We start from the raw sequence: 14,618 nt of genomic DNA on the forward strand, positions 1-14,618 counted from the left end.
AGTCCCAGCGAGATGTTAGGGGCTTCTTCAGTGGGAGTGTCTTTCAACCAGCGCTCGTGAATCACTGTCTGTTGGTGTTGATATTATCTATAGCGATAGTAAACCGCAAAACGTCAAAGCCACCTAATTTAATGAGCATGGCATAATTATGGGATATTGAATGTCTGATAAATGTTTAATCACAGTTGCATGAAAAAAGTACATTATTTCTTTTTTTGTATAGTTGGTCAGTAAACATATTTATTTTTGTATTATATACGGACATTTTTTTAGAACCAAAACTTATTTGTATTATTGTTTAATATTTTTAAAAAAAATCATAAATATAAAAAAATAAATGGCTTACTATTAATTTGAATGAATTAATGAAATATAATGTTCTCATTTATCTCATTTAATCATCCAAATGGTGTGATATATATGAATGAGTTGTACTGTTTTGGCTCTCACTGTAGTACCACTGTATCACTGTAGTACAACAGTCCTATATACAGTATATTGTGTATGCGTGAATGTGAATGTGAACATGACAAAAGCTGTACATTAATGGAAGTATTATTTAGATAAAGTACAGTATACACGTACAAAGTTGGACTGCATTTTCCTGAATCCAGGTTTTGGAATAATAATTACAGTGACTTTGTTGTGGTGATTCCTTGTTAATCTTGTCTTGTACAATATTCTCTGATGACTTAACATGGGAAAAGCTTGGAATATTTTATCTTAATATATATTTCAGAGGTGGTAAATCACTGGCTTCAAAAATGTGAACTTGACCTCAGAGAATTTTTCCTTTGATTATAGGGCCACCTTTGAGCTGCTTGGCATTACCATGAATGCTGTTATTTTCAACAAGATGAGTGACATTGACCGTAGTAGACAAAGCCACTTATAAAGTTCTTTTTTGCATTAGATATATTTTACTCTTCATCGATCTGTCATCGATCAACACAAAAATAATTCTGACGCGTTGATCAGAGAGGACACTGTGTCACACATATTTCAGACTGTATACTTGTAGAACCATACCAGTGATTTAAATGTTTACACTTTAAGAGAATGAAGTTCAAGTTCATGTACCTTTAAAGATCTTCTGAAACACATACTTTGTGTAAGACTTGACATGAGTATCAATAAATGTATGCCTAGTTGTTTGAGTTGACCAGGTCCAAAACCTGTCTGTCCCGTGGCTAAAATAAACAGAGGCATAGTCCAAATGCCAAGCTGATGTGTAGCAGTATATTGCTGCCTGTCTGCTTCAAACCTCATTTGCTTGAGAACCCCTTGGACACATTTTTGCTTGCCTTGTATTGCGACAAATATAGCCACTGGCCATCTCGCCTTTCCAAACTTGAGCCTCCTTCCATCTAGCACATTCTACCCATCTCCTTATTCAGAGCCACAGGAGAAGATGTCTCCTGCCCCGCTGTGCATCCAGCCTCGCTCACACCCTCAGCCAATAAGGCTCCTCAGCATATCAAGTATCAGTATAACAGAAGGACTTATTCGTTGTGGGAAGTTTGTAGAACCTTACAGCCAGTCTGCGCCAACAGGACGCTCACTTCTTTCAGCTTTTCTGAGGTAAGAGGGGTTAAAAGAGAAAGAACCGGAATAACTCGCCAGCTTCAGCAGGTCCATGAAGAGTGCATTTAACGTACAGTAAATGGTCTAACTGTAGCAGATTTTTCTTTCCTTTTTTTCATCAAAGGAGCTGGTGGGTGGTATCACTTTGGCTCACCTGCTGCCAGGTCTATTGCCCTGGCATGATGACATGGTGCACAGAGAGTAGAACGCATAAATCATTTTATGGGTTGGAATTTATTAGTGCTTGGACAACTATTAAGCTTGATACGCTTGTAGGCAATCTGAGCCTGTTGCCTTGGATGGATTTGAAGAGGATTAAATTCAGAATTGGAAATATTTCAGACATGAGTTATTGTACTGTCTGGATAGCTTGCATCAGTTTCACTGGCAATGTCATCATTACTATTCTGTATGAAATATTATGATACACAAAAGCTGGAAGTATGTTTGTGGCAGGGGGCTTGGAATACCCTGTTGATAAGGTATATTGTTGTGCGCTTATGAAGGATTCATAGAATGAACTGGACTAGTATTATGTGGTTTTGGATCACTGATGGCATCTACCTTAGCCTATTATTACAACGTGTTCCTAGAGAGCAGCCACAATGTATTTCAAGCAGTAGATTTTCAAACGGCCACCTTGAAATCACCACTGCATTGTTGGGTATGACAATCGAGGCTTAACAAAGCATTGTTGATAATATGACCGTAAATGCTTAATATCCTCAGAGGAGCCAATGGGGGATTGAAAGAATTGGCAGGTACCTCAGCCAGTGCTAGCAATGACACTACCTCATCCAGTATGGATGGCATCAAAGAGAAATTAAAATAATATATGCCTCTCAAAAACAAAAGATTCCTGGCACCGCTTCTAACAGAAATAATCTATAACGCAAACATACGTTTTGAATACAGTTGTATCTGGCCTCCAATTCTATCATTTCCTTGGATGCTATGACCACATGCGGAGGCGCAATGGTAATTATGACAACTATTCACACAAAAAGGGCGTCCGCTGATGATGAGAAATATGATCCTTGGCTAATCCTCTACAGCTGCGCTGGAGTGCTGATGGCGGGAGTCATCAGACAGTGACTTTTCCAACGCAGTCAAGCGACTTGCAAGAAAAAAATATTTTGAACTAGTCTTCATTTCACTCTTTCAGTAGTTTGATAAAGTGGCACAAAAGTAATGTCACCGGTTAGCATCTAAGATAGACTACTGTAAATAATATCCTCTTCAGTGTGTACAAGGGTGGGAGGTATAGCCTATGCCTGCGATCTCACATCCTCTTCAGTGTGTACAGAAACTGAAGTGTTGAAAGCAACAGGTGTCGTTAACAGAGCGCTGATGATAACTTAAACGACCTTCTCAAACGGCCACATCTTATCTGTGTCCTTGGCCCGCGTTTATTTTCAACCACCCCAAGATGCTGGCGTCGACTTTGAGGTGGGGAGGGGGGTGGGAGGTACAGCATATGCCTACGATCTTAAAATATTCTGTGATGCAGTTGCTTAGTTATAAACCTTGCTACACACTCATTGCCTGACGTTACTCTTCTCTGCTACACACAGGTGTAAAGACTACCATCATCATGTCTGATACGGAAGGGTGAGTAGAAATTGGATTATTGATTTTCTCTTGTTCTACTGCATTGCACCTATTTTATTTTAACTCACGTTTTATGTAAATAACTTATATATAATTTACTGTGTATGCGTATTATTTTCAAAGCTCTAGGTTGTTGCTATGCTATATTTTCCTGATTTTAACCAGTTGTTCCCTTTTGCCTTTCTTTTTCCTTGCAGTGATCAGGTTGAGGGTAAGTTGAAATTAAACAGTTCCGTTTTTTTTAATTATTTATTTACTGTAAACGGGTATAGAAATGAATGCATATGATTTTCGACCAATTGCGTTTCCACATCCATTCTTAGGATACATTGTATTACTCCCCCCTCTACCGACGGATGTAATACACTGCAACGAAATGATTTATTTGCCTTTGAATTTCTGTCTTTCCATGAATCTATCATACATCTGTATGCCATATTAAGTTGTAGTGAGTGTTTATAAACATTTCACATTTTCGTGGATTTGGCTTGGCCTTATGAAGATGTGTGCTTCTTTGCTACCTTATATAACAATGCAGCCAAAGTATACCGTACTGATGATGTCTTGATGTATTGATAAAGGTTTTCCTGATACATAGTCACAGGACAAAGGTGTATATAGTATAGACGGATATGTGGATATCCATTTTAAAGCAATATTGATCATAATTATTGGAGCTATACTTTGTAAAGTATGTATTATTATAATAGTCGTTCAACATTACCTAAGGAAACATGATTATTTTCAATCTGTTGTCCTGCAACTATGTATAATAATGTTATGCAGTGCTATACTGCCCTCCTTAAACTGAATATGGTATGATTTGTGGCCTTAAATTCAATGTTGTGATGCTCTTGATTCATGATGTGATCAATGATTCATTATCAGTTATGGAGGACAGCATATTTGTATGCCCAGCATGGCAGCATTGATCTTTTGTTTTTAAATTGTAATATTCTTAGTTATTTGATAGAAGTAAACTCATTTTAATCTTATCCATTTATTGCTTTCTTTACGGAAATGAAGATTACGAGGGGGAAGGTAAAAAATCCACAGATGATTAGATCACTTTAAATGTCTATACTAATTATTTTACCACCATCCCACCCTTAATATGTTTGACTCTGTCTCAACCAGTCATTGTGCTTTGATAGCACTAACCTTTGCTCATTTTATTTACTGTCCTTTCAACATTTTAAGTCCAATACAACACACAACAATCATTTCAATGAAACTACTAAAGTCCTGTTGTGTGTAAAGACAAAACATTTAACATGATAATTAACATGATAATAAAATATTTAGAAACAGAGCCTATTTAATAATTATTTGGTTATCAATAGTCAACATCATATGGCCTTTGATATAGAGACAAGAATAGCATCCCAGTGGCTGAGTCCATGTCCATGTACTGTATTGTCTCTGGGTTGATGGGTATTTCTCATCAACCAAAGTTACACACAGTTACACACAGGGTTAGGCAGTTACTAGTTACATGTAGCGGAGTTAGGTAATTCAATTAAATGTAATTTTAATATGTTAAAGTTATTGAGAAGAAAATTGTAATAAACTTACAGTTACTAATCAGAATGTTGGTGATTACAAAGGGTTAGTCAGAATATATTCATTTTGCAGCAAAAAGATTTAAAGCTTTGCTTTCCAATTTTTTGGCTGTCTAGACAGGCTCCATTCATTTGGCAGTATGTGCTAACATTTTGCTCACATTTTTACAGCCAACACCACAGTGTTTCCCCCACTTCCCAATCCCTTGATTTGTTCAGTTGTCACTGTGCATTATGCTTGTCAGTGCTGTGATCTGCATGTATATCAGTTGCATTGCATCGCATGTCTAATTAAGGGTGACACATGCTTGAATGACTGGATGACTTTTTGAAACTCACACACTGAGGTAAAATGTATTCAGGCAATGATGAGTGTAAAACATTACGTTTTTGGCATGCAAGTCCTTTTTGTCAACCCAGGTATCTCCGGTAAATAGGGTATCACTGTTCATCTAATCAACATCTCCTTTTTCACCATGTTTGTGTGTGTGTCATTGACTCATCTTTATTTCTCCCTCTGGTAATGTTGCTGCCAGCTGTATTTTTTCAGCAGAGCTGTTTGTGGGCCATCTCCTTGATGCATTTCACCCCTCTTCCTTGCCTCAACTCTCCCTTCTCCTTATCTTTCTCCTTCTCCTCCTCTCCCGCTCTCCTCTCTCCTCTCTCCCCCTCTCTTCTCCTCATCACTGACAAGTAATCTATTTTATACTCTAATGCCTCTGCCTCTCCTTGGCCTTTCTACAATCTAATATAAACCTTCCTCTCCCTGGTTGCTCGCTGCATGCTGCGTGGCTTTAGCCGAAGAGGTAGTGGAGGTAGAAGTAGCACCCGAGGCAGAGCCAGAGCCAGAGCCTGAGCCTGAAGTAGAGCCAGAGCCTGAGCCAGAACCTGAGGTAGAGCCAGAGCCTGAGCCAGAACCTGAGCCTGAGGTAGAGCCAGAGCCTGAACCAGAACCTGAGCCTGAACCAGAGGTGCAGGAAGGTATGTGGCATGGATATTCATTCATCCTTCCCCGAAATTTTAAGAGGTGCAAAAACAAATAAACAGACAAATAAATAAAACCAATTACAGACAATACTGCTTAATAATAATACAAAAAAGACTTGCAGCGAACTGTTGTGTCCATACCAAACCTTTATCAACAGCATCAACCCCCTAAGTCGCTAACAATTACTGGAGGTACCTCCTCTTCATAACTGCCCAGTATGAAGGAGACTTGGCTAAATCTTGTACAGAACAAAATCTGTGTTTGAAATTACATTGCTGTTTACACCTACCATTCTCCCAAAGAGTGCTTCTGCTGCTTTGCACCAAATGCTTCTGTTCAGTGCAATGGTGCGCAGAGTGTCTGTGGGTCCTCTGTAGAGAACACCACTAATGCTGTATTTTTTCCCCCATTTCTAATATTACCATTGAAGCTTAATATAAAGTTATTCTGCTCGCAATGTGCTTGGAACCAAGCTAAACCCTCCCTGCTTACCCCCACACTTACAAAACAGAGAGCGGTCCTCATGCCGTTGCCAAGCGAAACACTGCTTTCTTCAATTGCATTTGAAGAAAGTCAACTGCTCGTGCGGATACGTAGTTGCATGCACTTTAGAGCCTCTATGGGATGCTTTGGGTGGTAAATGTTAGCAGTGCATATGGGACAATTTGCTACTTTCAACTCCTCAAAGGGACAAAGAAAGGATCTCTGCATTTCCTTTATATGATGTCCTCTCAAAATTTCCCATCTTAACATTCGAGATCCATGATGATCACAGATCATCTTAGGCCTTTACACACTGGGACAGCTTGTGTTCCTCCATGACCACTCTATACAGTATTTTAGAACTCAATATCTTGTCCTATTTAACATAGAGAAATGTAGCACTTCTTTAAAACCTCTCCCTTGTACGTCGCTTTGGACAAAAGCGTCTGCTAAATGAATAAATGTAAATGTAAATGTAGCAAATTAGAATGTAGTTCCCATATGCGATCTATGTGAAAGGCGTGGAATGGAGAGGACCCTGACTGCTGTAAAGGCTTTTTTGTCCCTCTTGAAAGACTCCAAGTGTTACATTTCAGTCCTTTCTCTTATTACAAGAATGAAATATCTTCTTGAGAGCATATGAGTGATATTTGAGTGAAGTTTATGACGTATGAAATGGACTGATTTTTTTTGTGCTTTTCCCATTGAGGTGTCTTAGAGTGTGATGGCTTGTTTTGGTTCGTAGCTGTAGTTAATAAAAATAAATAAAAAATGAAGCACTTTTTTTTCTATAGACACCTCAATCTGGAATGTAAGCCGAGCTAAGCACTTTAAAAAGTGCCCGTCATAGCAGTTATATGTGAGGTAGTGGCTGTATTCCACCTGTTTGTATTGCTAATGTTGTCTATTCTGCTTTTGCCTTGGACGTTTGGTGCATGCAGAGGCCTATGAAGAGGAAGGTATGTTGACACATTTCTTGTATGTGTTTATCTGATTAGAGGGGCTATAGTGTGTTGGGGGGTCGAAGCCCCCCCCCCGAGCTGGTAGATGCCTGCGTCTTCCATCGAGCAAGGTGCACTGCAAGAAAATCAATTGGCTAGATGCCCTCACCAAAATTCAACATAACAGTTCAAATTTAAGCCTAGTGTCAGATGATGTGCCAACTTGGAGAAAGGGTGAAAGAATATAAAATGCTCACATTATGCTTTGACCCGCGCGGTGACTTCACTGCTCATCTTTGCTTTGCTTCTCTCTTTGCATGACGTGCCAAACCAGTCGAGGAGGGAGAACAGGATGGTAGCTTGGATTTCCCTTCAAAGAACTTTTTTTAATCACTTGGTGTTGCCTTGCTTGTGGCTTTAGTTTTTGTGTGGTTTCGTTTTCCTGTTTTGTTGTTTGGTGGGTGAGGGACGGGTCAAGCCAAGATATATTCTAGTCATGAGTGTGATTCTCCAATCTCACCCACAGTTTTTAATTTCATTCACCCAGATTAACATTTACCAACACGTTGATCTAAGAACAAAGAACTAAGTCCCACATGATTCATGAAATCCTTGACTGATGTTTCCTCCTCCCTTGTGTTCTGTGTAAAACTCTTTCATTTTGATGTGATATTTGTGCACTTATATACTGATGATCATGTCTGTCTTTCAAATGATGTTCACTTTGAGTTGTTATTTACCTCTTCACTGACTTTTTGTATATTAACAACACACAGTTGAAAGTAAGACTCTAAAAGTTTACTTTCTATATTAATGCTATGTAGATGCTTTTTTAAGAGAACAGCTCTTAGATGCCAGGAGATAACCTAAAATAACAGTCCTTTTCATTATTAACATAACACCCATCCGTTGTTGCCTGAACGCTGCACAAATGCCATTGGATGTGAGTCTCTAACAATGTAACATGTCCTTCTCCCTTTTTTTATTTTATTACTGAACAGAGGAGAAGCCAAAGTTCAAGTAAGTATCAAGTATCAGTGTTGGCGTAGGCAATGAATCATTAGATGTAGCTTTTTTAAGTGTAGGACAGCGTGAGCTTGCATACTGTTTACACCGTCCGTCTTATCAAAAGTTTTGTTGAATGCTTTTACTGAATTTCTGAGTAAAGATTGATTCATACAATAAGTAGTTTAGGATCATCAGAGATGAGTACTTGATTTGGCATCATTTAAATGTTTCTAGGGCCCCCAAGATCCCAGATGGCGACAAAGTGGACTTTGATGTAAGTCAACATGATTTTTTTAATGTATATGTTGAATGAAAGATCTGGACGGCATGAACGCTGATTAGACTACAGTTGGTGATATAAATGTGACCTTTGCCCTCTCTGTGTCCCCACAGGACATCCAGAAAAAGCGCCAGAACAAGGACCTCATGGAGTTGCAGGGCCTGATCGATACTCACTTTGAACAGAGGAAGAAGGAAGAGGAAGAGCTTATTGCTCTCAAAGATAGAATTGTGAGGAATGGCTTATTTTTTTTTCTTTAGTTTGTTTATTGTTTTTCAAGTACAAATACAAACACACAAGACACTGATATGTGGTATATGTCTAGGGCACAACTGGAGAACAAAAAAAAACAAGAAACTGAATTAAGATGTTATACCACGTATTGTTATATGAAAACAACAGCACACAGAACACCCCACCCACCCACTCATACATATAGTGTGCATGACATACAGTATAATATGTCTGTGGACATTTACCAAAAAGAAAAAATGATTCAAATAGTAATAATAATAATCAAAACAAAAACAAACAAACAGAAAAACAAAACAAGCACACAAAGCCTACATTCTACAGAGAATGTAACTACAGTGGTTTGTCTGTAGTCTATTTAATTAAACAGTGTGTACCCAGCTCTAGTCTGTCACAGAGGAAAGGTTCAAATTGTCTATGTAATTAGAAAGACATCCCCATGTTTTATAGAACTTGCGGGTAGAGCCCTTGATGGTGTTTCTTATTATCTTCATAAAAGAAAGAATATCTTTAATAAGGGAACTGAATGAAGGGGCATTTGAAGACTTACACCTTAGCACAATTAGACGTTTTGCCATAAGTGTGATAAATGCAACAAAGTCAGCCTTTTATGAAGAGAGGGGTACTGTAGGAGGGAGAATACCAAACAAAGATGTAAAAGAGAGAGAAATTGTCAGTTCCAAGACATACGATAGGATATCAAAGACCTTCAGTATTCATGTTGAGTTGCACAAGACCAGAGTGTATGTGCCAAGGATGTAGGTGATGAGTGACAATGCTCACATGTGGGGTCAACATCTGGGAAAATCTGGCTTAATTTGACCCTAGTCCAATGAATACGGTGGACAATCTTGCACTGAATCAGGCCATGTTAAGCGCATATTGGTGAGGAATGCACGCGGTATAAGATTGAGTCCCAAAGTTCGTCTGAGATCTCATCCCCCAGGTCCCCCTCCTATTGAGTTTTAAGTGAGGAATGGCTTCTATCTGACTGAACGTGTTTATAGGTTGTGTGATCGGAATGTTTTCCTAATTCAATGTGTGTGTGTGTGTGTGTGTGTATGTGTGTGTGTGTGTGTGTGTGTGTGTGTGTGTGTGTGTGTGTGTGTGTGTGTGTGTGTGTGTGTGTGTTTGTGCGTGTATGTGTGTGTGTCCAAAATCACAGGAGAAACGTAGGGCTGAGAGGGCCGAGCAGCAGAGGATCCGTTCTGAGAAGGACAAAGAGCGCCAGGCGAGACGTGAGGTGTGTAGAACAGAAGACCACTCACTCACACACACACACACACACACACACACACACACACGTACACACACATACACACACACACACACACACACACACACACACACACACACACACGTGCACACACACAAACACACACACACACACACGTACATGGGTCCCCTGCTGATGGACTGCACTCTGATTGCCCTTACAGGAGGAGAGGCTGAAGAGGGAGGAGGCAGATCAAAAGAAGAAGGCTGATGAGGACATGAAGAAGAAGTCTGCCCTGTCCAACATGGGCTCCAGCTACAGCAGCCACCTGCAGAAGGTCAGTGCTCTGAGTAATGTCTGGACTGTACTGTCCACCTCACAACATCTAGGGTTCGGTATTTTTCGTTTTATGGACAGAGAGGTGCTTATCTGCGATGTAGGGATGTAGTTATCTACAATGCTTATAGCTTCTAGTAAGCTGCCTATGGGATGATGATGATGATGATGACACAATTGTTTGTGTATGCACACAGGCTGACAATAAGAGAGGCAAGAAGCAGACTGAGAGAGAAAAGAAGAAGAAGATCCTGGCTGACAGGCGCAAGCCGATGAACATTGACCATCTGGCCGAGGACAAACTGAAGTAAGTAATTCAGCTCCGTAATGGCAGCTCTGTCGTCATGTGTGTTGGGCAAAAGCAGGGTGAATCTGAGATTGCATTTGTAACAAGGGAATCAAATGTGCATATTCAGAATGAAATCCACCGACCAGTTTAAAAAAAAAAAAAGTCTGCCAATTTGCAGTTGCTTCGGTTGGCATTATGCTGTTGTAGAAATGTTTCCCCTTGCTGATTTTGTTACATATTTGGCTAACCAGGGAGAAGGCCAAGGAGCTGTGGGAATGGATGCACCAACTGGAGTCTGAGAAGTTCGACCACATGGAGAAGCTGAAGAGGCAGAAGTATGAGGTGGGTACTCCCTTGCTCCCTGTATAGTTGCCATGACATTTTAACATATTTCCGTATAATCAATAAAATGGTGCTGTTTTCTCAACATTTTGCTCTGATGACAGATGACATTTACAGAAACTCACTACTTTTTCTGTATCTACATCACCACGGACTGGAATTACTATGGTTAGATTTTCAAACGTAAACACAAGAATGCAAGGCAAAGAATGCGAGGCAAAATTGTGAAAGATTATTTTCAATATTCCTTCATAATAGCATCACTCTGGTAGGTCTGGAAGCACCTCTATACTTACCAATGAAAACTGAGTATCACACCTTTAACTTGTAACAAGCTTCTGTTAAAGTACATTGCATAGCGATGTCCATGTCGCTCCGGTTGCAAAGGGTTCCTCCTCCTGAAAAAGTGCAGCATTGAATGCAGCTGTGCTTTGATCTCCTTCAGGTTACAACACTACGTAAGAGAGTGGAGGAGCTGAGTAAATTGTAAGTAACAGAGCTCAGACAGCTGAGCAAGTGCAGGCACAGAGCTCGGACCAGATAGCATGATCTGCCTGCATGGGAAACTCTAAGAGAGACCTGGAAATGGAAATGGGGGCAACGGGCCATCATGTGAAGGTTGACGGGTCTAATCAAATAGTGGGGAAGCTGCAAAAAAAAAAAGGACATTTCCCCCCCTTATTGAAGAGGGATTGTGCCTTTGAGGATGAGTTGCAGGGTTGGCTCAAATAAGGCACCTTGGTATAATTAGTAAAAGACCTCAAAACTCCCTGGGTTCCCTTTTGCCCCCCAACAGGTAAGTGGGTGTGTATCAGTGCGTTTTAGAGTGCTTCCCTGGGTCATTCACACAGTGCTGAGAGTATGAACAGAGCGCACAGGTTTGATGGTTCATTCAAAGAGCTGCTGTTCATGCAGTTCCCAGCTGAGGGTGTAGGAGTTTTCCTCTGGAAAAAAAAGGTGAGCGCTTCGCTGCTTGTGCCACACACAGCCTCTGGTGTTTAAAAGTGCACTGTGAATGTGTTGCTTTCAGGTTGTCTCACTGCGAAACCGCATTGATGAGCTGCAGAAACAGTAAGTAACGCTTTCGAATCAGATCTCTCACACATTTCTAGCAGCATGGCAGGTTGATGCATTTCCTATTTTGCGAAAGGCCACTGCCTCTCCCGAGAAATGCATTCATCATCACGCTAATATCTTCTGACAAGAAACAGAACTAGTCACTAGACTCTTTCCCACATACGCCCCCCCCCCCCCCCACAGTCTTATGCAACATGTCAGACATACCCACATCACACTCTCTGTGGTGAGTCTGTCATTTGCACTAAGGCTGTGCAAAGAATGTCCTAAACCTGAGTGAACATCACAAGTTCAGACAGTCTACAACTAAGACAGAAGTAACTAGGACATTTTTGTAAAAGGCATGGAAGATATGAGTGAGACTAAGCACACTGACAAACCGTAGGCTCTCATTCCTCTTCTCCTGTCCACTGTTGGCATTCAGTGCCAAGGGAGGACTGAATAACAAGTTACTGCGTGACAACAGAAAGGTACTTACAGTACTGTCATCATCATTGCAACCTGTACCTCCTGTAATGCTACACTGTTAGTATGAGGCATTACAGTATATATGCTTTGGTCCATTCCTGCTCCATTATCTTCCATCTGGTAAGGATTGTTATAAAGGCAAAGAAAATTTGGCTCTTTTATTTTTTATTTTTTTTATTTTTTTTTTTACTTAAGAAGCAGTTGTTACATGAGTACAGTCTTACAACTGTGTTCATGATGGAGTAATCTGGGGTGCAGGGTAATTCAGTAGAGTTAAAGTTCAGTCAAATTTATAAAATTTTGATCTGAGCTTATAATTTTCTTTGTCCTCCAGTACTACTATAATAATGTGTGTGTGTGTTTTCATTTCTGTATACATCTAGCTAAAATGTACTGCATGTCCTCCATTATTCCTTCATGAATGATATCATTTAATGAGTGATGAGTGTGTTTTTTTTCTCATTTCACAAAATAAATGATGGTAAGTTTTGCATGGAATGACTGCATGAACCCTTGTGATGTAACTTCTCCCCATGCCCAAGGTATTGATTAATCAGGTGTTGAACATATTGCAGAAGTTGTGTGTTTAATCACGACAATTAGAAGAATCTCTACCCTATAGCCATTAACTGAGAAAATGTGACAGGTCAATAGTTTGTGTAAAAGAGGGACAGAAAAGTATTGCAAAGCAAATTATCACTGTTAATTGCTAGATACTATTAATATAAAGCAGTATACAGCATTTCATAGCAACCTTTTTTCATGGCAGTTTTCATTTTTAATTTTCATAGCCAGTGCTATTAAATAAGATAGTTATGATGGACGGTCCAGATAGTGTCTCGTGTAGAAATATGATTACATGTGACGGCGTCCAATCCATTGCATGACACTAGAGGTCAGTGTTCAGAACAGGACGCTCCCAGGCCCCCCTCATGCCCGTGTTTACACCGCCCCCCTGGATTCTCTCATGTGTGCGTGTCTTCTCTTGCCCTACTGCAGCAGCAAGAAGGGAGCTGCCACCCGCCGCAGAAAGTAAGCTGCCAGTTCAGGAGGACGTGGCGCTGGCACGTGACCTCCGTGCCAATCGGAGCTATGACGCGCCCCCCGTAGCTGTCCAGATTGCACATAGACCCTTAGCATTGAAACGACTGGCATCAGGTGTCTTGGCATCTGTTTTGTTTTTGTGTGAAATCCCTCCTAAAGGCCCAGAGCTGGAATAGTAGAGGTAGTCGGCTTTGGCCCTCCTCACCCGGACTACTGTTAGGTTCTCAAGATGTTTTTTGTAAATAACTTATAACTACAGCTATGTCTGTTGCCCTGTTACTCTTCGCAATTCAATAAAATCCTTCTTCTTAATCCATGAACTTGACAGTCTTTATATTCGTGTTATCTTGAACTTGAAATCAAACCATATGTTTGTCTGAGCTCAGACAGATACAGGCTGGACATTGGTGAAATAATCATTTCATGTGAGCACTTTAGATAATCTTAGTGTGAACAACAAATAGATAGCTGAAAATGAGAACAAGAAGATTTTCCATATTGCCACTACATTAATAAATTATGTATTTTTTCATCAAACGCCGTTCTTGTTTTGTTCCACTTTTCACTCGCTCAACCTGAAACATGACTTCATGTTGTCATTCTATTAGTGATTTACAAACTGCGGTCAAAGAACAAACGTGACTAAATATAATTTGTACTCCCCTCCCTCAAAATAATGTATAAATAAATACCTATATTTATTACATATATTTTCATAATGTGCTTCATAATTGACTTAGTGCAGCGATGTCTGCTGTTACTTCAGAGTGTCATAATGTCACAATGACTAATGAAAATAATTGTGCTAGCTTCTTATGCAGCACTTATATTTTCTAATGCAGTCTTTATGTTTTCGTATTTTTTTATTATTTGAGGTATGTTTTTTCCTTCTCAGATAAAGAAATGCTGGCCTTTATTTATTGGGAAATATCAACAAATGGGTTGAGCTGTCAGGGGAAACGACTGATTTCTCAACCTTGAAGTAGGCTGTTAATCATGTCATGAAATGTCAATTTTTGCTCTACAGTGTCCGTGTTTCACGTAGAACTTGTTCTCTGGTGGTGTTTGTTTGTTTCATGTCAAAATGTTGTCTGATTGACCAACCACTGTCCAAATTGCGCGGTAAGCATGTTGTCT

The 14,618-nt window shown here is 39.9% G+C and overlaps 1 protein-coding gene across 6 annotated transcripts; it reads left to right on the forward strand.

Moving 5' to 3' along the window:
* Nucleotides 1–1,449: 1,449 nt before the first annotated feature.
* tnnt3b (troponin T type 3b (skeletal, fast)) lies at nt 1,450–13,797 on the forward strand. Of its 6 annotated transcripts, none has more exons than XM_080843162.1 (16): nt 1,450–1,581; nt 3,159–3,195; nt 3,393–3,406; nt 4,222–4,236; nt 5,556–5,738; nt 7,170–7,187; nt 7,504–7,524; nt 8,171–8,189; nt 8,412–8,451; nt 8,571–8,687; nt 9,875–9,952; nt 10,149–10,262; nt 10,459–10,568; nt 10,802–10,892; nt 11,338–11,378; nt 13,437–13,797. In XM_080843162.1, exons 2-16 carry the CDS (start codon nt 3,179–3,181, stop codon nt 13,471–13,473), a joined length of 915 nt encoding a protein of 304 aa, XP_080699288.1. In that variant the 5' UTR covers nt 1,450–1,581; nt 3,159–3,178; the 3' UTR covers nt 13,474–13,797. The 6 variants fall into 6 exon arrangements, with proteins under 6 accessions (XP_080699288.1, XP_080699289.1, XP_080699291.1 ...); XM_080843163.1 differs by lacking the exon at nt 11,338–11,378 and adding an exon at nt 11,923–11,963; XM_080843165.1 differs by lacking the exon at nt 7,504–7,524.
* The last annotated feature ends 821 nt before the right edge of the window (nt 13,798–14,618 follow it).

The sequence above is a fragment of the Sprattus sprattus genome, assembly GCF_963457725.1.
Source record: "Sprattus sprattus genome assembly, chromosome: 8".
NCBI lineage: Eukaryota > Metazoa > Chordata > Actinopteri > Clupeiformes > Clupeidae > Sprattus > Sprattus sprattus.